At 37.7% G+C, this 26,980-nt stretch overlaps 1 protein-coding gene across 2 annotated transcripts; it reads left to right on the forward strand.

The window, feature by feature from the left end:
• The first annotated feature begins 1,031 nt into the window (after window positions 1-1,031).
• AGA (aspartylglucosaminidase) lies at window positions 1,032-14,328 on the forward strand. Of its 2 annotated transcripts, XM_068187025.1 has the most exons (9): window positions 1,032-1,190; window positions 3,056-3,209; window positions 4,397-4,509; window positions 7,129-7,241; window positions 8,022-8,136; window positions 10,096-10,171; window positions 10,889-10,996; window positions 13,061-13,194; window positions 14,023-14,328. In XM_068187025.1, exons 1-9 carry the CDS (start codon window positions 1,046-1,048, stop codon window positions 14,121-14,123), a joined length of 1,059 nt encoding a protein of 352 aa, XP_068043126.1. In that variant the 5' UTR covers window positions 1,032-1,045; the 3' UTR covers window positions 14,124-14,328. The 2 variants fall into 2 exon arrangements, with proteins under 2 accessions (XP_068043126.1, XP_068043127.1); XM_068187026.1 differs by lacking the exon at window positions 10,096-10,171 and having other exon boundaries at window positions 8,022-8,149.
• The last annotated feature ends 12,652 nt before the right edge of the window (window positions 14,329-26,980 follow it).

The raw sequence follows: 26,980 nt of genomic DNA on the forward strand, positions 1-26,980 counted from the left end.
CATTTAATTCCAAAGGCTGTGGAACTTTTTCTTACAATAAAAATAACATTGCTTTGGGCTTCTTAAACCAGCTTGGGTGCACACACAATTTATATATGCCATAAGTTTGTCACACATGAGGTCCAAGTATCCCCTCTTTGCACAAACACAAGACCAGCAACATTGCTGCTAAAGTGTAATTGAGTTTGGCCCATTATATATTGAAAAGGAGCAACGAGGACAAGCTAAAAGAGTATTAAAAAAAAAAAAAAAAAAAAAAAAAAAGAGTTGATTTTATATCAACATAGAAGCAAAAGTCACCTTTTATCATTTTGTTCAGATATAATAGCTGGCTGATGATCAGTGGCTCCTTGAACCGAATCAGCCCTGAACACAAGGCAGGGAATTCTGCTTACAGCAGGTAAGCTTTGAGACCTCAAACTGTCAGAGTGCAATGGCAACAGCTCAAATGGCTTTAAACAATTGCTTATTGTTTACCATGAAAAGCTTGAATAGCAGGGGCAGAATTAAGGAATTACCTGTTGTAAGTTTTATTTTTTCTGTAAAGCAAGGCTTTTCACAGTTTTTTAATAAACTATTTGGTTGTAGTAGGGCCCCAAAACGGCCCTTCTTAAAAAAGTCTCTGTGCCATAAGGCACTTTTGACAAAGAAAGACATCCATGTTAGCATCCATAGATGGCACATGAAGATACTGCAAGCGGATCTCATGCCATGAGGGGAGATTGCTCCCACCCTGCAGCCCTGCCGTCGCACAGCCTTCCCACACCACCACAGCTCAGCTCCCGCGCTCCGGCACCGCTGGCAATCTCATCGGGGCCCTGCACAAGCAGGCTGGCTGTAACACCTATCAACACCTATCCAGAGTCAGTAAAAAAGCTGCATCGAAAGCAGCACGGCCAGCAGGTTGAGGGAGGTGACTGTGCTCCTCTAGTCAGCGCCGGGCCCGGCCCCGTTCGCACCGCCCGCGGGCAGCGCGGCCGCGGCCGGGCCATGCGCGCCTGCGCCGCCTGCTGGGAGGGGCAGAACGGGGCCGGGCCCGGCGGCGATGGCGGCGGGACGCGGCGGGGGCCGGCAGGGAGCGACCGTCGCGCTTCTCTTGCTCGCTGCGCTGACGCCGGCGAGCGCCGCCTCGGCTGCCGCTCTGCCTGTAGTCATCAACACCTGGGCGTTTAGGACGGCCGCGGAGACAGGTGTCCCGGCGGGGGCTCGGGCTGCAGCGGGGCGGGTCCGGCCGTGCCGCGCCGCGCCGCTCGGTGCCATTCGGGAGCGCCTGCTGCTGCTGCTGAGGGGCCGCCGGGCGGACCTGGGTGTTGGTGCTGCCTTAGGAAAAACGAGTCTCTGAGCCGTGAGTGGGCTGATGGTGGCCAGAAGGAGCGGGCTGTGACCCGGCTGCCACGCGGCGCTGGCTGCGGAGGGCCCGGGCTCTGCTCGCCGCGCTGCCCCGGCACGGCTCAGAGGCAGCCCCGCAGCCGGCGGGGAGGCGGCGGGAGGTGCCTGGGTCGGCTTAGGAAGGATTACCCTTCCTATGGAAGGGCCCCGCGCTCGAGCTTGCCCGTCCTTCCTCTGCCGCTGGGAGCCTGCAAGCAAATGGTTTCGCTTTCCACGATGGGAAATAACGCTAAAAACCCGACCAAAACCCTCAGAAACTGAAGAAGGGAGTTCTGAACTGCGGGAAAGCTAGATCAGAGACATACTTTTGATAATGATGTGGTTGGCACTCTTGTGCAGTGTTTCTTAACGATTTGGGGTTTTTTTTTGAGATTCCTCTAAAGAACTAGGTAGTTACATTGTTTCTTTGAAACTCTGTTGTTTTGTGATTTGTTATTGACAGTCAGAGCAGGCTTTCCTTACGTACATTAGCTGGGAACAGTAATCTTAAAAGACTTGCAGATTATTTTATTACTGCCGAGTTGTAAATAACCCCTTGCTACAGAATGCTCGCTTGTGAAATGAGTTACCAGTAAAGCCTTGTAATGGTCAGAAGTGAAATACACTCATGAAAATTGCAAGCCCCTTGCTTTGCAGCTTCTGAAAACCTGTGCTAAAGCTACTCACGGCAGTAAAAGGTAATAGGAATCAGACAATACTCCTCATACTGAAGTTTGTAATAGAGGCAAGCATATGTGGAGTTGGATGCATGATATTAAATCTTATTTTTTCCCTGGTGCAGGAACCTTCATGTAGTAGTTGTGAAGCATCTGTGATGATTAGGCTTCTTGGCATATGCTGCCTCCCCTGAGCTGGATGTGTCAGGGGATGGAACACCAGAGCCAGCACAAACAGGAGCATGCAGGACTGTGATTGTCAGTGGCAGCAAGCTCAAGCACCTTAGGAGATCTTGCCTGAGGTCCATCCTTGTGAAATCTCCTATGTGCAATGCCTTCAGGCTCAGTGTATTCAAGTCATGTCGTTTGACAGGTCTGCAATGTCTTACAAAGCTGCGCCATGATCTAGATTCTGAAGAATGGAACACCTAGGGTTGAACAGGAGAATCTGGAGACTTAATTTCTTCTATATAATTTTCACTTTGCTTTTGTGCTTACATGGTTACTAATATAGGTTTATACCTTTTTATTCTGCAGTTGGACACTTAATATTCTCATACGAAGCTTTTGAGGGCAGCTTTTTTTTTTGGCCTTTTTTTCTTTTTTTGAGTTGGAAGATTTTTTTTTTTTCCTCTTTCTTCTCCCAGAGAAAGAGGTGGGATCACAAGTGGTGATAAAGTAATGATTGGTTCTGGACAGTGAAGGGTATTTGATATAGAGAACTTGTGATAATTGTTAATAAATAATACCTCAGTCAAAAGGAAAGCTCTGTTTCTCAGTCAGAAACACTAATCAGATACACAGGGAAAAGAATATTTAGAAAAGTGAATAGTGAATTTAGAAAATATAACCAGTTCTTTTGGTTATATTTATATTTTTACTTCATAATCTGTAATTTACAGTTTACTGGTTTTTGTCTACTTATGTAGTGCACCTGCTTCGTGTCCATCTTTAAGGAGCAGTGGAAACTCTTTTACCTGGTGACATTTAATTGTTTGTGTTGATTACAGCTTGGAAAGTATTAGAGTCGGGAGGTTCAGAGCTGGATGCGGTCGAGAGAGGCTGCGGTCAGTGTGAGATCGATCAGTGCGATGGAAGCGTGGGGTACGGAGGAAGCCCAGATGAAAGTGGAGAAACAACTCTGGATGCAATGATTATGGATGGGTAAGGAAACTGTATGGAGAAAAGAATGATCCCTGCTGTTAAAAGCGACTCAGACCCCAAGTGGGAATGCATTATATGAGTTTAATTGAGAACAATAAAAAAGTTCACAAGACAAAAGGGATAGCACTGGGAGCATATCCGAATGCAGGAGGCTCATCCACAAAATGGCCGCTCCATGATTTATACCCCTGTGTTGTTCCATCAACAACAGCTGTGGTGTTCCATCAGCTTGCTGCATATTTATTTTGATTTTACATAGTCTTGCCCCATGTCACTCTCCTGGGCGCCGACACAGTTTCGTCACTGTGGTCCTCAGGGCCATCACTGGATGAGTTCCGCTCCTTTTTAAGGTTGTGTCTCAAAGGTTTGGCCAGCAGCAGTCTGTCCAGTGTAAACTCACAAACCCCCACCACAGCACACAAAACCATCCTCACAAAAACCAACCTCACAACTAGGCCACTGCAACAACATCAACCACCCCACAGCACGTATCACTATATAAATAGTGACAACATCATAATATTTAATCAGCAGTATAATTAATAATATCAATTCATACATCACCCAGTGAAAGCCAACCTCCATTAACTTGTTTCTCACATCTGCCATTTTTATTACACTTAAGTGTTGTTACAGGATCTTGGTACTTTGGGGCTGACTATGGGACAAGCTAACTTGTGGAACAAGGAAAAATAATATACCTGATTGTTGGAAGAATAGGAAATGACTCTTCACTTGCATTAATCCATTTCTAGGTATAGCAGTTGAAACAGATGGTTTGTAGCATTGATAGCTTTCCCTTTACATTCAGTCCATAAATATTTAACTTCTGGAGCAATTGTCTTCAATAATTTATTTGCTGTTTAAAGCTTTCATGATTAAAAAGTAATTGCAAATGTGTGGTTCATGTTATGAGTTTATGTAACAAAATAGTTACTCTACTGAAAATATTACTGTGAATGGCAGTACTGTTTCTTGAGCAGCAACTCCATGCCTGTGAAAGGAAACAATATATATAGGAAGTCTTTCCCTACAAATGTAGTGACATCTGTCTGTGGCATAGAACTGTTAAAGCATTATGTTAAAGGAGCAGGCTTTTTGATTTAGATGAGAACAGATTTTGCCTAGTAAAAAATGTGCAATTATTCTTGTAGTTATAATAAGTTTTAAATATTCATTGTTCCCAGGAACACTATGGAAGTTGGGGCTGTTGCGGATCTCAGGCGTGTGAAAAATGCAATTGGTGTAGCACGAAAGGTCATTGAATACACTAAGCATACATTACTAGTGGGAGAGTCAGGTAATTATATTTTTAACTGTTTCCAAGTCAAACCCTCATTTTAAAACACTTCATAATAAAATTGCTATGTTTTCATCTTGGTAATATAGGTGGAAGAATTCCTTGACAATCAGATCAAACTACTCAAATAGTTCAGAAGTGTTTATTCTTTCATTCTGTGTCCATGAAACAGATTTATTTTTAGACAGAAAAAATAGTTGTATGTTTTTTTTTTTCCATCAGCTTAACTGCAAATATTGACTTGTAATCCCAAGGCTAATATCACTGATATCCAGGTTACCAAAGATGATTTATTAAAAGACACTGTAGAAACTGTTAGATGTAAATGTTGCATTTAAGCCACTAAGTAACTTTTTCTAAGGAATGACAGAATTTATAGACACTGGAGTTAAATTCTAATATTTTGGTATATATTGAGTGTGATTAGAATATTTCATAGTTTAAAAGTATTAGTGAGACCTTAAATATAAAAAAAGCTCATTAGAGGCTGTACTCCCAGGCACAACAAAAGAGCAATAGCAAATTGGAGGATTAGTTGAGCTTTTTAAATACAGGCTGATGTTGGTAGAATAGTACCAGTTTCAAAAAGAGCTGTTCATTCCCCAGAGGAGTGTGAGTGGTAAACAGCTTTCTTGGCTTTTAAGAAGCCTGCTCTGAGCCTGTAGCTGCTCAGAAAGAAATATGCAGATTAGTGTGGAAAATGACATCTGACCATTAATGGTGATTCAAGTACTTTGAAATTGGTAAGAAAAAATAAAATATTCTTGAAGTAATTAGCATGTGCAAAAGTAAGTGCACAAGCAGTTTTTTGATGGAGTAAAGTGGAACAATTTTGGGATACAATTTCAAGGTCTGAACAGAAAAACCTATTTAATTTAAGGCAATTGGTCATGATGATGAGTGGCTTTTCTAAGAGAACTTTCACATGTAGTGCAGAAAAAGAAATTGGTCAGGTGTTGAATAGTGGAGGGAGATATACTCCTAATACTCATTTGCCCCCCATTGCTAGTTACCTTATTATTTTTAAATTTTAATCAGGAGAATGAACAGAAAGGATAAGGAAAATGAAGAAACAGAAGGATTAAAGTGCTGATTTAAAATACATCTTCCAACCTAAGAAGATACCTATTTGCCTAGTGGAGGCATGTGGGCAAGTTTATTATGCTGAATACTTACTGTCAGTGATAGCTTCCTCAGAAGAAAACATCTAGCAGTAATGACAAAAGAAAGATGTGAAAGCTAAAGATTCATCTGTTTAAAAATTTGAGATAGTATTTAATGTTAAAGAATTAATGAAAGCAGTGGAGAAATTGAGAAAGACTATTTCTTTTGAAGAAATGTATTTTTTGTGGAAATCGGAACTTGGATAAAAGAAGCTCTGGTTGTCTTCACCAGATGCAGATGAATAAAAAAAATCCATATGAATCTTCAAACTGGCATGTAAGAGAACTAAATAGAAATACTTGTATTTCTAAATAGAAATACTTATACTACAGAAAAGATAGCTAGAACAGTAATATCTTTTCATATAACTGCATGTAATCTCTGCAGGCATTTTTTATTCAAGATGCAAAATTAGGAACTCTGCGTCCTAGAATAGAAACAATGTTTCAAAAACTATTAAAGAATTCCTAACAAACATGCACAAGCACAATTTTAGCTTAAAAAAAACAAAACAAAACAAAAAAAAACCACCAAATAAAACCCAAATTAAAAAAAAATTCTGCCTGTTTGTTGTATAAGTGGGAAAATATTTATCTAATTCAAGCTGTCAGTTTTCTTTTCCTCTGACTGCTGATACTTGTGTCAGTTTTTAAGAAAAACATAGAAAAGCAGTCCAGAAATAATTGAAGGCTTCTCTTAATTTTTGGACTGGATAAGTTTGTTCAGCTGTGTATTATAGTGATATTATTATCAAGGATTGATAATATAAATTCAAGCATCTGAACCTAGCAACAGTACCTGTTACTGGGTAATATCAAAGGTATCTACAGCTAAAAGATGACAGAAGAGTTGATCTTTTTTCTTTTCCCTTTGCCTAATGATAAGTCATTCTTAGAAGTGTAGCATTCTTTCATTGCTTGTGTTGGTATTTCTTTTGCTCTCTTGCCACGTACTATATTAATTTTCAAAACAAGGAAGCAGTCACTGCTAAAGCTGCAAGGACGAGGTGTAATGTGATGTAAGCTGGTGGATTGCTTTCTTCAGGTATCAGTTTTAAAGGCAAACATACTGTTATGTTATTTATATTTGATAAAAACTTGCTTTTTAAGGAAAATACACTTACATTTGTAGGACTTACTTATTTCTGTGACGCACACAGCCTAGACCATTCTTGCTTCACACTCTTAATTGTGTCCAGTTGATTAACAGAGTTGAATTTGTTTCTCTTTCAATGGGAAAACTGTTATGTCACTTCCTGTGGAGCCAGAGTTGGCTACTGCAGTTGTACATCACTCTAATGGCTGACACTGCTCCCTGAAGATGTCTTTCTCATCCCCAAAAAGGATGTAGAATTTCTTGATGTCTAAAAAACCAAAACATGAATACATTATCATAAACCCCAGAAAACTGTGAATAAATCAATGTTTCTTTATTATTTTGTTCTTGCTTTTCAAGCCTCCCTGTTTGCTGTAAGAATGGGGTTTCCATATGAAGATTTAACTACCCAGAAATCCCTTTCGCTGTATTCAGAGTGGCTTAATCAAAGCTGTCAGCCAAACTACTGGAAGGTACGGTGCATTGATGGCAGTGAAGGGGGGATTTAGAAAGTCAGTTGTGCCTCTTCCTTTCAGCTTATATTGAAGTTACGCTTTACATTTAAAGAAAAAGAAATTTTGCTTATTAGACAGAAAAAACTTGGTATTACTAAGCACTTGCTAGACTTGGGAGTGTATATGTCTAGTTATTATTTCTTAGATCCTGCTGCTTTTGACCTTGCTGCAGTAGTGTTTTGGTGTGGGAGTTATTCTTTAGTTCTTAACTGGGACAGGACTTACTAAAATAAACAAAGCAGTGCTTGTATTTTTTGATGCATGTATAAATTTCTGAAAGAAAATCTTAGAGCAGTAATTAAGGTCTTTAAATAGTTAGTTGAGAGGCTTTTTGCAGACCTATGAGTACATCAGGTTACTGCAGATGTCCGTTAAACTTGCCTGTTGTGGTGAGCTTGGCTTGTTGTTTGAATGGGGCTTTTTTTTGCTTTGGGTGTTACAGATTTCTACATGTTTGTACACTGGTTTGGGGTCTTTTTTGAACAGTCATTTGGGCAAAAGAGAGTCTTTAATGTGAACAATGTAACTTTTCCAGGAAAACCTTTTTACTGTATAATACCAGAAATAAGTCTTAATTCATTAAGCAAAACAATTTGTGGGATTTCAGTACATCTCTGTGGTTTAAGTACTGGGCATCTAATGCCTTTATGGTAGATGATAGGTATTGATTGGAGTGTTTTTAAATTTATGTGTGTTGAATATGTTATATTATTCATGCAAATCACAAACTGATTACAGAATGTAGTGCCAGACTCTTCAAAATCCTGTGGACCGTATAAAAGGCGTGAAGAAGTATCTTATAAAGAAGAACACACCAGCTCACAAAGAAGTATTCATAACCATGATACTATTGGTAACAACTTTTGGTAACTCTGACGCTGATATTTTTTTTTTTCTCATTCCTCTAACGATTAAATCATACTTATTTAAAGAAGAGTATTTCATATAGGAATTATTTCCTGTTTATAGTGTTTTCAAGATTCTGTTACTTATGTGTTAGGATGGAGTGCCTAAAAGTAGAATTTGTTTTTGGTTTTTTTCAAGTTCACTGGCTGCACAGATGCTTCATTTTTTGCCATTAACTCTTGTTCATTGCCCTCCTGCTTTTCCCACAAATACCTTGGCATAATTTCTTGGGCAGCTGTGGATGCTCAGGAAACTGACAAGTTAAAAGTAATTATGTTTGTCTTGATTATAGTGCCCTGTCAGACCAACTTAAAAGGCCTTGCAGTGGTAGAAGAAATGAGTATACCATTAGTCCTGTTGCCAACTAAAAGCAGTGTTTTTCATGCTCTTTAAGCTTATAAAATAAAGTTTGCTTTCCTTTTTTCTTCTATTCTGGCTTTTTTCTAAATCAGTAAATTTCTACAGAAACCAACATTAAAACAAGTTAGCAGTAGTAGTCCCAAAAACTTCTAAGAGTTTACTGTTTGAGGATTGTTAATTGCTAAGACTGTAAGTTGATTCATGAGCAGATCAGACAAAGGACTAAAGCAGTTACAGGTTCATGTCTTTCATATCTATACTTTATAGTCTTGAAACTTGCACTTTTTGGTTTAGTTTGGATTTTTATCAGTTTAGCAATAGCTTTTTGTCTGATGGTCTTTACAATATCAAGAATTAACAAGTTGTTTCAAGTGTTAATCTTTCTTCTTTGTTTCTAGTTCATCCTAATCAATTAATTGTCTACAGAAGTCAGGTGACTTACCAAATTCTGAAGTTGATAGCCAGCTTACTTACTGGGGTAATTCAGTAAGTGCTGGAAAAGTTAGAAATTATGGAGTGTCAGGAGAGAGGAATCTGTTAAATACAATTCAAGGATTGATCTATCATTAAGTAGCCCTAAGCTGTTTTGTAGTAAATTATGGTATTTTATATTTGTATTTCAAGTACTCCCACCCCATTGTTTTACATATGAAATAATTCTGTGAGCAGCACATTTTGAGAAGAGTCTTCATTCAGCCTGCATTTAGGACATTGGTAGGAACTGATGTCTTTCCAGTCTTTTTGCAGAGGCCATTGGCTCTGTGCCTCTATGATTTTAGCTCCTACTGGTCAGGAAGCTTTTCTGTGAGAAGAACATACTGCTTAGTGAGGTCAGAGAAACAGAATTCAGCTCATCAAATTCTTCTTCTTGGCTCTCAGTTTGTACTGGAGTTTTATGCTAGCAGCAATTCATGCCCTCTCCTGCTTTATGGAGGTAAATTTTTGCTCTGTGGAGAAGCAACTGATCCCAAATCTGATTCCAAGTGACAGTCTAAACTTCTTTAGTATGAGGCAGTGTCTTTCTTACCAGCACAAAATTATCAAGGGGTAGGCTCATCCACACATTTGGTTGTCCGTCGTGTAATTCTAGTTACTTTGTTAGGCAAAATGTCATCTTCTGCCAAATTAAAGCTCATGCTTCTGACTTTTTTTTTAATTGCCTTCAAGTACCATTTATAATTCCTAAACTTCATTGCTCTGATGGTGTTGGTGCTTGATGTGGTGACAGCAGGTATTTGTTCTCTACTTGTTGACAAAGGTGTGTATCAGGAGGCAGTGGCTGCTTGGGCAGCAGTAATACATAGCTCTGAACAGTGTGGCACTCAACTGTTTCACATTCCTTTTTGAGCTCTTGTAATAGATCATAAAAAGTTTCAAATATCTTTTAAAAAGAACTTGTTTTCCTAAAGAGTACAATTCTTGTATTTCAGGATATCAGTAATTTGAATAGTCTGGGATTGTGGTTCTGTTTGATAAGGGTAGTCCCAACTAAATAAATATGCTAGTAGTGTTCCTGAATATGTTTTGTCCCTGTTGAAAATCTTAGGTATGGTTGTAATTGGTGTGAGTGGAACCGTTGCTTCTGGGACATCTACTAATGGTGCAATACACAAACTTCCAGGGTTAGTATCTCTTGATTTTACAAAACAGCTTTCCCCCCCCACCCTGTTTCCTATGTTAAACTTGTCATTGGGGCTTAAAATATTAACCAGTAGATCACAAAATGGCTTTGCTTTTTTTTGTGCACTTGCCATAAATCCTAATATTGAGAAACTGATTCAGTTGCAAAACTGCATGTTGCATTTGAGGGAATGCTTGTTTTTCATCTTGCTTAATTCGCCATATAGAGACACAAACAACTGGCACAGTTGTGAGACAACTTGTAAAGCAAGGCACCAGGGACAAATAAGCATTTTGGAGAGGCACACAGTCTCCTAAGAAACGTACATAAAATCAGAGCCTCAGGCTTGTGTTTTGTCTTTGAGATACTTTTTCTACACAGTTAGGATTATTTGTCAACCAAGTCAGACAACTTCTGGATTTAGCAACAAGTTATTGAACATATTAATGTCCCTAGCTCCTTACTGTTGCCCACAGGCTAGAGCTCACTGGCTTAACTATAGTCAGTATAAAAATAGACAGTTATGCATTGGTGGTGGATTAAGCCGCAGGTCAGTCAGGTTATCACAGATCATTTTTACAGGTAGTTTTAACACAAGACTTTTGACTGCAGTGGATTGACCTCTACCTGTTCTGCTCTCCTGTGGGTTTAATGCTAAGTCAGCTGGAATCAGTAAGGCTGACAAAGTTTGGTTTTTATTTTCCATTGTTCACTGCAGCCGTGTGGGAGATTCTCCGATAGCTGGAGCGGGATCCTACGCGGATAGTACAGCCGGAGGAGCTGCAGCCACTGGGGATGGTGACATCATGATGCGCTTCTTACCCAGGTTTGTCCTTAGGGCAGAGTTTGCTAGATTTCTGCAGCAATATGTGGACTCAGCAAATGAAGAGATTGATTAAAAATATGATCTGACTTAGTGGCTGCTGAAGTGGGAGTAAAGGAAGGAGAGGAAGGGGAAATGGTAGCAGAACCAAGTTACCCTTATGATCTGTCTGAAAAGAAGAGACTTAAATATCTTGATGACAGATCCCTTAATACTGCCAAGCTGTGAGCAAGCAGGCAGCAGGTAATGAGTATATTTCCAACCTGTATGCTTTTTAGCAGAACCGATTAGCTTTCTTCTCCAAAGCATTTTGTTGTGTGGGAAAGTATCATAAATTGTAGAAAGGATGAGCTGTGGGTCTCAGCTCACGCAGGAGGTATCACTGCAGGAATCCTTTGTAATTGCATCTAATTTGAAACTGAAAGAGGTGTTCTAGTGTTGTCACAGTGGTTGCATAAACTGTGTAAGAAATGGCTCTCTTCATGAGCATCCTCGTGGGCTGGTCTCAGCTGGAATCAATTATGGAAGTCCATGCTGAACATAATGGGCACTGATGCTTGAAGGATAATAGAGAAGTGGCCTTCATATTGCTCAGACAACTTTTCTGAAACTCTGGCAGCCAAGAAAGCCTGCTAGCTGTTGCATATTTACAGATATTGTCAGTGAATTTCAAGCTGTTCTGAGTCAGTCTTTCAAATACAAGGCAGTTGACAACTTCATGAATTACCTGTCTTGTCATACAAGATACCAAGATGAGTAGTGAGTTGATCTCCACTATAAGGTTAGTCAGTAAAAGCTTAGATTGCACTTAAGCAGCCTGAAGTGTTTGTCTGCAATGCCTAAAAGATTTAATGTTGGCACCAGTGGGTTAATCACCAGACTAGGTGGTTAATTACTGGTACCTTATAGATAAATATTTTTACTAATTCCATGATATTTAGATATTCCCACGTGAAAACAAAGACAAGAATTAACCTCCTGGAAGTGAAGGAAATTTCAAATAAAGGCCAAAATTATTAATATTTTCAGTATGACTTTGTTGAGGTGGTAACTTCTTGTTGAGTTTTTGATTAGTCAATAGTGAAATACAGCTTTATATTCAGATACTTATCTTTAGATAGCTTGTACCTATTTGATTGTTGGAATAAATCAAAGATAATAGGGAGTCTCGAAATGCAAGAGTTTTTCTTTTCTGTGGTACTTTGATAACATCTGTAATTAATGCAATCTGTAGATGTGTTAGTGTAACAAGTTTGTCTTGGTATATGCATCTTTCATCAAAGGGATAAAATGTTGTTTGCTTATAAGTTATGTCATGAGTTATCATTTAATCTTCAGGTACTGAAAGAAAATGGCAACATAAGTAATTTTTTACCTCAGGACATTTTGGAAATGCAACTGGTTCATCTCAAGCAATTTCTTTCAATATAAAGGAAATTCATTTTGATTACTCTTAGAATAAGGGGGCTTTTTAAATCACTTGCAAAAAGTTTGAAAGTGGCTCAAAGTCTTGATCAAAACATGGTACCTTCATATTCATAAAATAAAGAAAATCTGTCAATTTTGATGTTTTCAGAAACTTAATTTTTTTCTGAAAGACTTTTTTAATGCTTACTGAACTCAAAAATTTATCAGTAATGTAATATTGAGTTTTCCTCAAAAAATTATCTTGACATTAGCCTTTCTGAAAACTAGCAATTACTTCTAATGTTAAACCAATCATATGATAAAAAGTAAAAGCCACTAAGTCTTCTAAACCACTGCTCCTTGCTGTTCTTTAACTGATCTTTTGCTTAGCCTCTTCTACTGCAAATGATCAGAGTTCTGTCTTGGTTTTGCCTGCCATAGAATGATCCATGGTATAGATGTCATCTTGTAGTCCCTTTTAGTCTTATTTTTAATTGCTTTTTCTGTACAATTTGAGTAATAATTGCCAATATGAAGTTGGTCTAAAAAATTATCAAGTGTTTCCATTATTCAAAGAAACCAGGGTCTCTTCTGTGATATTTCAAATTATATAACCTAAATAGGACTGATTTTCTGGGTATGGGGTTTGTTTTTTTTTAGTTATCAAGCTGTGGAATATATGAGGATGGGAACAGACCCAACAGTAGCCTGTCAAAAAGTTATTTCCAGAATCCAGAAGTACGCTCCAAAGTTCTTTGGTGCTATCATTTGTGCCAATACAACTGGAAGTTATGGTATGTATTTTGTTTTGCAGACAAAGGTGCTTGACCCTAACTGGGTCACAGATGTACAAAACTGAACATAGATTTGAAAGAAGTCTTTAATTGTTCTTTGGAGACTGCAGCAGTACTGGCCATTCACAGTTTGGAATACTGGGTAGCAGGGCAGATGTGTCCTAGTGCAGACTTGAGATAATTTAATTTTGCATTCTGATGTCTTAGACTTTCACAAAATTTAAGAAAATCTTAGCAAAACCACAAAATATTTACAACCTTCATTTGTTTCCTGGACTGTATATGATTAATTTGAAGGTTTAAGAAAAAGACAGTTTTGCCTTCCCTAGATATGGCATAAGGGAGGGAGAATATGAATGTTAAGCATAGCTTCAAAGTGATCTAAGAGTAGTCATTGTGCCAGGCATCTCATTAGTGAACTCTTAGATCAGTAGGAAGTACAATTTGCTGATCAATGTGGATTATTTAGTTAGACTGCTTTGCTTATTCTTTGATCTCTTACTTCTTATAGTTCTGTGTTTCAGAGATTAGTATTGAAGGAACTCATTAAATTAATCAGGATTGAAAGAGAGAGTGATTTTCCTGACTTGTTTTACTGTTTTGAATTGTACTATAAGGGCAGTAATTGCACCACAACAGCCAGTTGTATTGTATTTTAACTTAAAAATTAAATACTTTCAAGATGTCTTGGGTTAAACAGATTGTAAAAGAATAATCACACCACTGTAGTAGAATTAGTAACTAGATCTTTAGATGATAAAATAAAATGACAGAGAGATTAATCCCAAATGTAGTAAATTAGAATATTTTTTTTTCTTTTTTTCCTAGGTGCTGCATGTAATAAAATTCCAGGATTCACTCAGTTTCACTTCATGGTTTCAAGCCCTTTGCTAAGTCGACCAACTGAGCAAGTAGTAGATTGCATTTAATGTCTTTTGTCCTATTAGCATCTCAACTTAGAAGAGGACGGTGCTAAGTTCCCCTGGTTATTACTTCTTAAAAATGGTTGTTTCTAGCATTTAATGGCTGTTATGGTCTGCTTGTTTTCCTAAGAAGTGAGTAGCTAGAAGTGATGAATAGTAACCATTGAACAGGCCCTTTGCCTTGCCATTTAAAAATATATTTGTCAGACATCTGGAATAAGAGGCTGGAAGTGGAACTATGATTCTACATATAATTGTAGAGTCATAGTTCCACAAAACTTATGTTGAGAATATTTAATTGTCTTTCTAAGATTTAGTCCAGGTTTTCTTTTTTCTTGAAAAGAAAATTGCATGAAAATGCTGGCATGCAAGGAAAGGGGCTTGAGGAGTAGTGAAGACTATTTCAAAGATGTAATGAAAAGATAAGAAGTCCTTATGGACCATTCTAACTTGTTCTACAACACCTGGGAATACATTTGAATAGAAATTACATGCAAGCATCCCTGGTAGTACAAACCTTCAAAAGAGTTTGATTGACTGACTGGATGTGAAGACAATTGGAAACCATCCTGTCACCTGTTTTTTGTAGTGAAAGTTAAGTTATGAACCATAACCACGGTGATTTCCTTGTCAGTAATAGGCTGTGCACTCACCCTGCCCTACAGCACATTAACCTCTGCAGAGGAGCAGTTGAATGCCTAGAGTGTGACAGTTATCTACAGCTTTGGGTTTTGTCACTTTCTCTGTCTAGAGACACCAGGATTCATTTGTAATGGAACTTTAGCATCATGAGGATTATTCCACAGGTATTTGAAGATCTGTTTGATCATTCTCTTAAATTATTGGCTTGCTGATCTGATGGAATCTTTGCTAAACTTGAGCTAGGAAATGGCAGAAGGGGAAGTGAGTAAAAAGAGTATGTCTTGTCACTTTAATTATTCTGTGTCTACTTAAATAAAATAAAATAATTGGGTAATAAAATCACTGGGTAATAAAAGCACACATTAATGTATTAGTAAAGTTATTTAGATGCTTGTGTACTGTGCCTTAGATTAATTGTTGATTTCTGTTTCAAGTTGGTGTCTTTAAAAGCTGGAAATAAACCATTCAAACTAGAGTGGCTATCTTTAATGGCCTACTATTGAACTTCATCAACAAAGTGATTTACTCACTTCTGTCACTGGATCCTCAGAGCCTGTTGAAGCAGTATTCACTGCAGGCCACAGAAAGCTTTTGTCAGAGAAGCTCCTAGTGAATACATCTGTAATGGATTTAGATAAGTTTTTTACCTGTGCTACCTACAATCCTTATTCCATGGCTGCTCTATCTCCAGATAACTTAGGCAGTCAAGTGCAAATAGATGAATAAAATCCTTAGTGATTGGTACTTTGAAGATTGCTATATGGATTATGAATGTAGAAGGTTCAGTACTGGGAGCTGAGCAGTAATATCTCAAATTGTTGCACCTGAATCCTCCAGGATTCATTTCTGAAAGAGGCTTGGGAACATCCATATCTTGCTTTCTGGAGTGCTTGTGTCACTCTGTACTAGCTAGTCTATGCCAGTAAAAGTTACGAGTGCCCTATAACAGGCACTTCAAGATAACAGGTATCTTGAAGTCACTGTTAGAGTGCTAACTTCCTACATAGTCAGCTTATCTCTGCTGGCTGCCAGCAGCTGAACATGAGTCAGCTGTGTCCAGGTGGCCAAGACAGCAATGGCATCCTGGCCCGTATCAGCAATAGCGTGGTCAGTGAGACCAAGGCAGGGATTGTCCCTCTGTGCTCGGCACTGGTGAAACCACACTTTGAGTCCTGTGTCCAGTTCTGGGCCCCTCACAACACAAGGGACATTGAGGGGCTGGAATGAGTCCAGAGAAGGGCAGTGGAGCTATTGAAGGGTGTAGAGGGTAAATCCTAGGAGTAGGTGAGGGAGTGGGGTTGTTCAGCCTGGAGAAAAGGAGGCTCAGACCTTACTGCTCTTTACACCTGCCTGAAAGGAGGGTGTAGCAAGGTGGGAGACAGTCTTTTTACCCAGACTGCCAGTGACAGGACAAGGGGAAATGGCCTCAAGCTGTGCCAAGGGAAGTTCAGGCTGGATATCAGGAGGAGTTTCTTCACTGGAAGGGTAGTCAAGCATAGAAATGGGCTGCCCAGGGAGATGGTAAGTCACTGTCTCTGGAAGTGTTCCATAAAAGACTGGACATGGCACTTTGTGATATGGTTTTGTTGGCATGGTGATGTTTGGTGAATGGTTGGACTTGGTGATCCTGCAAATCTTTTCCAACCTCACTGATTCTGTTATTCTATGAAAGTTACTTGTCTCCATGAGACATAGGCACTAATACATGTGGTTTGATAATGTGAGTTGCTTTGTGGTGATGCATTAGTTATAAATGAAAGAGTTAGTTTGTGTAAATTATTTTGATAAATCATTAACTTGACAATATATTAAATCATAATATTAAGAATGTACCATTCTGATATTGTGGACAGAATTCAGAATTAGAAAAATAATGTGCTTGATATTTTGTCTTAAAATATTTCTTTAAAGGTTGATAATGATGTTCTGTTATGCTTAGCAGACACACCAATTCTTTTAGGAAAGTTATCAAGTACAGACTCCTGTCAAAAGTAAGCAAAAATGATGACAATCTTTGTTGGGGTTGCAAAAAAGTATTTTACTGTTTTTGATTTCAGTTTTTACTACCCAGCTTTTACAACACAGAATATGAGGGTTTGCGATTTAGTGGTTCAATTGAATGCATCTGTCTGTAGAGCTGTGTGGCTTTCTTAAGTTCATTAGCTTCTTTTTAGTCATTTTTTTCTGTTTCTTAGGACAGAAAAAGAATCTTTGCTCAATGGTCTGACTAAAAGTGAACTATGTTCTGTTTCTGCATGGCATCAAATTGTTCCTTAATAAAGCAATCTGTGTACCCTGGCAATGTTTTGTATGCACTTACTGAAGAAAGCTTCCCTGTCATTTCACCATTGGTAGGTTACCACTGCAACACGTTCTTTCATTTGGAAGTGCCTCAGTCAGGAATAATTCGGAGTTTTAGAGAATTCAAGATTGAGTTTTAGATGGATTCTACAATGCTGTATAAACTGAAGTGAATCTGTCAGCATTTGTTGTTTAAGTTCAGTTTATCACGTGACTGTTGTAACTCATTAACAGTGCTGTTCATTCTTGTTTTGAAACACTGAATGTGTGCAGGATTTCTGTGCTATTATCTATAGTCTGTGCATGAAGAAATATCAGTTATACTGTTAAATTTGCTCCAGCTCTAATATACAGCAGGTATGTTATATATTAAGCACTGAAATATAAATGTTTTCACTGGAGGGTCTGTTCATTCCTCCACATAAATTCCATTAAATTTACAGCAAAACCCGAAATGTTCATGGAGCAGAAATGAATGAATCTCTGGATTTTGTGACTAATATTGTTACTGTTTAAGCTGCTGAGTCAGAAGCAAACATTTATGTTTGTGCATTTAACAACCTTAGCTGTGTTTTCATTTTCTTTTTTTCCCCTGACAGTTGGAATCAATGTAAGTAAATACAGCTGCTGGTACAGTGCTGTCTTGGTGTGATTAGCTCATACCTTTACAGTGACAGGTGGTGGTCTGTAAAATAAAAGCAATAGCAACATCAAAGGGTGCCAGTTCAGGGAATCCCTGCTACTGGTGACATTTTTTTTTCCCTTTTTCCTAATACAATAGAGAAAAAGCTTTACAAGAAGTTTTGATTATACTTTTTCCAGGTAGAGCTTTATAAAAGCAATTGTATTGTAAATGTCAGGGGGATTTATTGATTAGAAATTGTGATTTTGGTGTACTGCATAGAAAAAAAAAACTGTCATGTGTTAGATGAACAAGAAGTTTCATATTTTCACCCTTTGCATACTTGCCAGCTGGACTCTGAAATACATTTTAACCCTAATTCTGTTTGTTGCTATGTTATGATTTTGATTGCTGGTGTTGTGTAATTACATAGAAAGCAGTGGACTTTGCCACTTGAATGTAGTTGGAAAGCTGGGTTGTGTTTTATATTTATAAACATTTATCATTTAAAGATCTGGTGAAATAAGAAATTCGATTAAGGAGAAATCCTGTGGCATTGTTTTTTTGAGTATTCTTATGTACAGATGGGAAGACCCAAACTTGTTATTTTTTCAATACAGGTATAGAAAGATTGTTATAGACCTAACCCTCCCAAACAGGAGAAAGGCTTTTTCTCCTATAATCAGAAGAATCCCAGTAGTGTTTTTGCAGTTCTGCCATTATTGGTACTTTATATTTTCTTCAGATGTGTAGTTTGTCAGTTTATAAATGTTTTCTCTATATTAATTTTGCTTTCTTTGCTGCCAGCAGATCTGTCATAACAGCTTTCTTGACACATTCTGGCTATACCCATCCAGGTTCAACTGTTGCTCAGTTTGCTTTTTGAAGTGTATTTCATGCATGATGTAGACTGTGTTGTAGTATAATTTTGTCATGCAGTATTTGGCAGGGAGAATTCAGTTCTATATGATATGACCTTTTACAGGTGGCATAATTCCTGAAGCAGTAGATTACAGTATTGCAGCAATACAGGTTTAGAATTATACTTAGTGAGATCATGAATGCTTATTGTTCATAAGTAGATGCTTGATGGCATATGTGGTTATTTATTAAATACATTGTGACAGGCTTTTTGAAAACAAAAACCATTATGCTGCTAACTTAATAGTGCTCCTGGATAGACATTGTTACAAGAAAAATTCCAAGACAAATTATCATGGATCATCTGTGAGATTTGTGGTTGGGTTGGCAGGCTCATACATAGAGAAGTACAAATAAACTGAAACTTCCCATAAATTAATATTTTTATCTGCAGCATTTTTCCTGAGCATTGGGTAGCAATGTAGAACTGACAATTTCCTACTTTCCTTGTGTAATCATTTCTTTAGATATGTGGGGGTTTTTCTGAAGGATTTATGGTAATAGATGTAGCAAAATATTATAGTTTAAAAGGGTGGATGTAAAGGATATTATAAACAAGTTTAATTAATATTCAGTCTAGTGTGTTTTGTTAATCTAGTTGTTACTGAAGACTAATTTGTATGTTATAGGGTATAAAATAAATTACACTGGAGTAGCTACAGTGTTAATGAACTACAGCTTTTGACATTCCATCTGTACCCATTCATACAAATCTGCCAACATGAAAAGTCCTGTGATCTCACTTCTCAGCTAGAGTTATGACAGATCTTGTTAGTGCTTAGCGAAAGTGCTAGCCCCAAAAATTAGTCTTTAGGGATAAAATCACTTTGCTACTTAAGCTTAAGAATGTTACCAGCCTTTAATTGATTTTTCCAGTGCTACTTCTGCCTGCTTGCTGTGTTTCTTCATTGGAGGTTACTGTTCATATACCAGGACTGGCAGACTGGTGGATGCTCCATTCCATATCCACATATCCATATCCTCTGCACTTTGCACTGAGAATAGCAGTTACCTGCACCCTATTCCATCGACTCTTAAATTCCCATCTAGGAGCTGCAAGGAAAGGCTGCAGGGCTTGCTAGGGGAACATGCATCAAGTATGTGTATCATACCATCATCATTCCTTTTTTTGAGCTCCAGGAATCATAGTTACAGCAGTGCTAATAAAATCCACCAAAAGCAGCTGTATTGGACAAGGAAGAATTAAGTGTTAATAACAATTAACAATTAATAATGAAGGGCAGAACACAAGGTTATATTTGTCCATCTCTCAAGGATGGTTTCAGCTGAAGAAAGATTTTGCTGCTCAAAAGGAGCAGGATACTACCCACATGTGGGAGTATGTGTTCTCTCTTCAGTTATGCCATTGGTTCTGGTAATTCTGCATCTCCGCAAAATGGATCACCTTGCTGTTTGGCTAAAAAAAAAGTAATTTTTTCTTTTTCAGAATGTAAGCAAGCTGTTCTGTTTTACTTTAGGGCCACACAGTTGCTAATAGTAACAAAAGGTGTAATGCAGGAATACGCAGTAGAGCACTGAGGAGCACAGGCAACTGTCCAGCTGGTGACAGCACATTCTTAGTTTGGCAAAAGAAGACTCTTAAATTTTCCTGCAGATTGAAGTAAGGTGCCTGTCTCTCTGCAGGTTTCATGATTCAACCCTCATGCTAGAGGCCCATCTACTCTTTTTCCCCCAATACAATTTAGTAAAAGATAGGAAAATCTGGATGGGCATCTACTATTCTTTTTTTTTTTTTTTTTTTAAATCAACAGGCTATTGTCATGTTTTCCTTATTCTCTCTTCTGTCATGTAAGTACTTAATTATCTGCCATAGATTTCCCATTTTCAGGATGGGAAAGTACAGAGTCCCATATAACTTTCGGATCACCTTCTCTTTGTTAAAATACGAATTTGAAGAATTTCTACTGACTGAGGAGGGTTTACAACTTCAGAACAGCTGCTGCTACTACAATGCTTTATGAAAATGTGAGCACTATGAATTCAGTCTCCTTGACTGGCTATTTAATTGAAAGTCACTGTGAGATGTGCTTTGTGTTAACACCGCTGTGTTTGGACAGACTGTGAGATTGGATTATTGGGGAATTCTGTCACGGGGATGTGTGGTTACTGAATCACAAAGAGTTTTAGGGAAGAGACAATCACCAGTATGCTCAGTGGAGCTATGATAACATCTGCAGGCACACTCAAGAATAGAGCCATAACCCTGTAACTTAATTTGAAAAATCAAGACTCTTTCAGACTTGGGAATAGAAGTTTGGTCTTGCATAAAGTTGTACTTTTATAACAATAATGTAGTGCCTCACTATGAGAAATATAAGTGCTAATGCCAGATAAATATTCCAACTGTCATTTATAATTATAATTTTTGCACTTTGGTCAAGCAGCTATTCATAATATGCCAGTCAGTGTTGAACTTAACCATTATGTTCTGCTTTGTACCTACAATTTTTCCAGGTTTGGCATTTGGGAAAAAATTCAGATGCATACTAGAAGTTCAGGTCATGTGGTCATCCAATAGACTATCTCATGTAAGTGCCTCTAAAGTATTTCTCACACATATGAAGTATTTCTCACAGCAAATAACAAAATCCCTGGATAATACAGTACTACTGAAGCCTTTAGTCTCAGTATTCATTGAGAGTGCTCCAAAAAGGGAAAAGTTGCCTTTTCTTGGGAAATTCCAAAAGAGACCTAGACACCGGAGTCCAGCATTTTAAGCTCTGTGAAGACCTTAGTACTTTGTAGCGGCTGCTGCTTTCTGTCTTTGTAAGTATCCCACATCTGTATGTGATTTTGTTAGTGAGATTGCATAAAACCGGTAGCTCCCACTGCTACTAAGATAACACGCCCTCAAGCTCAACCCCAGGGCCTTGTTGAATGGACCTGCTGATCCACCACACTGAGTGCTGCTCAGCAGGCTGGGGGTTTGTGCATCTGTGGCTTGTTGCATTTTTTCCTAATGACTGTGATATTATGTGTGGAACATGAAAATCCATGTTCAAATAATAACCTGCCTAATTATCCTAGAATGCTGAGGCCAAAGAATCTTTTTCTCCTCATTTTTCCTTAATAAGTAGCAATTCATTTATACTAGGTGGAACAGCCTCAGTAAGAAACATGAGATGATGAGGAAGACAGCATGTGATTCCATAAGGGTACACATCCTGACCATGTCTGTTCTTGTCAGTGCTGGTTAGGTAATGTGTGTATCAACACATACCGGTAACGAAGGCAACCACCAAGCCACATCTAAAATGCAGAGTAGATTTTATTAATTGTGAACATTGTTCACGACACAGGGCAGCAGAGACACGCAGGGGCACAGGCTCCTTGGACTTAGCTCACCCCAGTGGGCACCAGGAGGGTCTCTGCCTGCCTTAATACTACAGAAGGCTTTATGCATCTCTGTGGGAGCGTGTTATGTTCAGAGGAATTCCACTTAGAACAGGCAGAGGATAAACCACACTAGACATAATAAATGGACATAGTTTTTCCCACACTGACATTTTTAGCAATCCCAGCAGCAAGGTCACCTTGAGCAAAACTATTCCCTCCTCCTCCTCACATCTTCTGGTTTTAACCCTTTCCTCCCATTCCTTACCAGTATGTGGTAAGCATCTGGTAAGCATTCCTTGAATTCCTGCAGAGCTCAGAAAACAGACCAAATTCCAGACTGGTTCAATTATAAGGCATTAAGCCAACTTTCTGGCAAAACTTCTGACTACAAGAATTTGCTGTCAGTGTGGTTCTTTTAACTTCCTACGTACGACATTTTCATTTTAACAAGTGTCTCTTCCCAATAATGTTATGACTTAATAGTGAACAACTGACAGCATACATATCTCATGCCTCAGAATTACAAGCTAGGTGTCTTTTCTCCCAGAATGAGTATATTTTATTCTCAAACCAAATATGTGAGACTACCAGCCTAAGCACAACCCTTTTTTTTATACAGTCACAGTTTCAGGTCTGCCATCCTGTATGTGAAATTTACAGGTAACAAATTTCAGTATTTGTAATGATGTTCTGGCAATAGTAGCAGCCTGTCCACAGGAGAACAATGTATCATTGTAATCTCAGTAATTAATTAATGATCAGTATACCTTTCCTACATCCAAGAATGTTTACTTCAGCCTTACTTAACAGGGTTACACAAACGTGTTTGGAAACAATGCTTCAGGGTGAGCTGTCTGGTAAAGCAGTGTTACAGCCTGAAGAGAAAAGTGCACACTGATTTAGGTGAGAGATTGTGACTGCCATCTGTCTTAATCATATGGCCAAGCACATTAAATTTATGTTTCAGGATATTTTATAAGTGAAACAGCTTCATTCATTCATTCATTCATTCATTCATTCATTCATTCATTCATTCATTCATTCATTCATTCATTCATTCATTCTTATTGCAGGGAGTAAGTGGGAATAGTTTTATTTTCTTCTGCAATTTGAATACATATTTTCCTGCATCTTGACTGCCTCAAACTCACACCTTTATTAAGTCTTCCAAAACTTCTGGAAAAATTATAGTTCTAGCTGACCCAAACAAATTGCTGGACTTGCTTTTATACCAGAGAAGAGAGTTACGGTCATCTGGCAGGCCTGCAAAGAAATTATAGAATAAATTACCATTACTATAATGTATTTACCATGGTGGCAAAATTATATGTGAGTGGACATAATGAAAAATTGAAGGTGATTTCTTTTGACCTTCCTGTTTGTTTGCAATGCAAAATCCTTTTATTATTTGCAACAGCTAGGAAACAATATTTTCAGTGGATATGTACAGTATTCTCTAACTTAGCAGCTTTCAGTAAAGCAAGGTAATTACACAAACACTTGATGTTAAATAAATAGTTTCATTTTTTATGAAAATGAAAGTTTTTATACTTTCATTTTCAAAGTTGATGTAGTTGTGGTTTTTTTAGCACTTAACAGTGAGTATGGCTGGTTCTTGCCTCACTCATCATGGCAAATGCAGCCTGCTGCCAGTTGGTGGCTGAGCCTGCAGTTCTGCTGCTAAAGGAGTAGAATCCAAGAGCTGCAGATTTTATGTGTCCCTCAGGCATTCTTGCTCCTAGGAGACAATCCCAATCTCAGTTGCAAGGGGTTTTTTTCTGTTATTTTTTTCAATCCAGCAGCCCAAACAAGCTCTAAATATAGCATGAATATAATCACCTAAACTGTCATTAAAAGACGCCTCTCAATCAGCAGAGCCTGTTAGCTGATTGTCACCTGAAACCTTGCAATTAACATGACTAGTATTTTTGGCAAAATAAAAAAGTGTAACTTGATTAATAGTGCTATCTCAGGAATGTTTTTTTTTTTCTAATATTTATTACCATTAAAGCTGTCAGTCCTGCATACCATATTTTAAGACTTCACAACAGATAAAGCTAAATGGATATATGAAAAATAGGCTGTATATGGCTTCCAGAGATTTTAGGAACAAAGTTAGTGTGCTTGAATTTTTCCATGTGCTTCATGTGTTGGTATGACAATAAATTAAATTAAGTTAATCCACCATGTGCAATCAATAAGGCTTTAAACTGAATTTGAAAGTAATGTGTTCTAGGCAGCACACAAATGTAGCTTGTGAAGAGCAATGAGGAGGAAACAAAAGTTGTTTGAATTGCAGCTGGTAATTGTTATCAGGGTTCAGTAGTTCAGTAGTACCTAATGTATTACATTCAAACTAGCATCACCTGAGATCTGCCAAATAAAGTTTTAGGTTAGTAATCATGCTATAGTTTCAGGGGTTTATTCCCCTCACCTGAATTCCACCTTCTGTTTTGTCCTATAACTGCTTTTCTCCTTCTTATTTAATCCATATCTAAATAATTCCTGTTCTCATTTATCAAAACAAATTATAATTAGTAAAATATACATCGTTGAAATGTCTATGTGCTGTAATATCTGTGTATCTGAACAGTTTTATGTCAAAAGTTTTTTCTATGTTTATGTCCTTCTGCATTGCTGTGTCCAGAAATGCCAAGTCAGGCTGTAGAGGGATACTTTGTGTGATTACACCTTGCTTTGATCACCTGATCTTTGTCAGGGTTGGGCTCTGTGGGAATCCAAGAACCTTTAGTAGCTAATGTCAAGACTGCATGTTTAGTGCATTTCCCCTGCAAAAGAAAAACATATTTTCTGGTGTGTTTATTTGATGGTGGGTTTTTTTTGACTTTTAATTCTTTTTCAGTGGTTCCATGTCTCGCAAAGATATAAAAGTTTCAAATGTAAATTTCTGAAACCTTCTGTCCTTATTGTGAACTTCTTGTGTAAAATTGTTGCTACTTTTGGCATCTGACATATGATAAAAGAATGGGATATGATAATATTAGATATATTTGTTCTGGTCTGCTTGAAGTCAGTTCATGTTTTTAAGAAATGCATTTGCTGAAAGCCTACTTTTATAGAAGGTTTTTTTTTTTTTTATTGTAAAGCCTTGTCCCATTAAATGACTTTGGACTGACTAAAAATAAGTATATTCTGTTTTTCTAGTTTAGCATGAGATATTGCTTGGATTTCTAGATGAAACTGTATGCTATTAAAATACTAGGTGATGACTGAACCTTGGAAAGAAGCTGAGAAGTAGCAAATACAGTGCAACTAACATAAGCTGCCTGAGAAGCAAAGGATAAATTATATATTCCATGTGTACAGTAAGGAAAAAAGCAAGTGCATTGTTTTTCTAATTTCTTGTTCATACAAATGGATTTTAAGCTTGTTTGTGCATTCTAGTGTTGAGTGTATTTTTTACTTTTATCCCCTAAAAGGCCAAGTATTGACTTAAATGTTATTTCTCAGTTATAATCCAAGCAAGTTACACTGTTATATTCAAGACCACTTCATGTGAATGTACCATCCTTAAGAAATTTCCCAACAGCCCACCATCTTTGCCTTGAGTGGAACTTTGATTAAATGTATTTTTTACTTCCATAGGCTCAGCGGTATTGCTATTGTAATGAGTTTAACTTTTATATTGCAGAGTTGCTCTTTAAATGTAGTCTAGATTTAAAATTGAAATTTAAATATTAATTTGTTTATAGAGATCTTGTAACTTTAGTGTTTTTCTAAAGGCATTTCAAAATTTTGATTTTTTTTGTTTAGGTCAACCTTTGCAGGTTTGCTGGTATAGGATTATTTATAGTTGAGAAATGTAGTCTAAACTATTTTTATGAGAGGTTGTGCATTATTTTTTTCTCTAGTTGTTCTTAATGGATATTGCCTTAGGTTTGAAATCATATTAGCCTATGCCAATATTGTACTTTTCAAAAGTCAACCAGAGGGGAGCAAAAGCACCTTGCAAATGCTGCTTAACTGGGGGTGAGTAACAAAGCTGATGATCCCTGTGTTGTGCTGCATTGTTTTTTAAATAAAGCTTAAAATGCGTTTCTCAGTTTACCCCATTTCAGGCGGTCTCTTCCATACCGCAGTGTCCTTGTCTCTAATAAAAGATGAAGGATTTTTTTCACATCAAATGATTACTGTCACTGTCATCATGAGTACTGTGATAGAACAAAAGAAGTTATATGTAAAGAAAACAACCAGAAAAAAATTCTAAATCCACATTTGCTACAGAAGCGTAGGGTAGATGATTATTTAGACCACATAGGCTTTCAGTGTCTGACTTAGATTTCAGCTTCGTAAGTAGTTGAACCAGTCAAATGGGCTTTCTCCTCTGCCAAAACAGAGGAACTCTTGCTTCAGTTTCCCCTTCAGTGTTCCTAACTACACATTTCATCCCACCTTTAAGTCAGGCTCAGCTGCGCAGAGTTGAGACTCTGCTCTTTCCTCTGCCGTCTCTCTGTTAAGAAGATTCACCTAAAACCTTAGTATTAAAATATGAGTAGTGTTAGCACCTTTTCATGGTATGATCATATCACATGGCAAAATGCTGAAAGACAGTCATGTTGTTTGAAGTTGATTTTATAATAAAAAATTATAAAGCATACAAACTCTGCAGGGACCCACACTTTCTACAGCAGTGGCAATTCAGTAACTTAAATAACTAAAGCATTAACTATGTGTAGACAATACTGTGTACATTCTGAATTCTGCTCACCCGTAAATGTGCTTGATGCATTTTTAATAAGCTTCATATGGAAAATAATTTGTTGGGTTCTCTCCTTAGATTGGGTTTTATTTGGTTGTTCCACTAATATAAATTATAGTGCATTCCCACACACTTCTAAATTAATTTTGAATGTATATTTTGAATATTCAAGTAAAAATTTGACATAATAAACAACCTTTCAGTCATCAGAGAAATAAAAAACAGACATGCAGAATATTAAGTTATACTGGATGATGAACTCTGCTTATCATCAGCAAGCTGAACTGCAGAAAGTGCAAA

This window comes from Anomalospiza imberbis, chromosome 4 (genome assembly GCF_031753505.1).
Source record: "Anomalospiza imberbis isolate Cuckoo-Finch-1a 21T00152 chromosome 4, ASM3175350v1, whole genome shotgun sequence".
Lineage (NCBI taxonomy): Eukaryota > Metazoa > Chordata > Aves > Passeriformes > Viduidae > Anomalospiza > Anomalospiza imberbis.

What these genes read in the sequence shown, in the direction of transcription:
- AGA (XM_068187025.1), top strand. Translation starts at nt 1,046, where the DNA reads ATGGCGGCGGGACGCGGCGGGGGCCGGCAGGGAGCGACCGTCGCGCTT. An exon ending in TAGGACGGCCGCGGAGACAG is followed by an intron (nt 1,191 to 3,055) that starts GTGTCCCGGCGG and finishes TGTTGATTACAG; the next exon opens with CTTGGAAAGTATTAGAGTCG. An exon ending in ATGATGCGCTTCTTACCCAG is followed by an intron (nt 10,997 to 13,060) that starts GTTTGTCCTTAG and finishes GTTTTTTTTTAG; the next exon opens with TTATCAAGCTGTGGAATATA.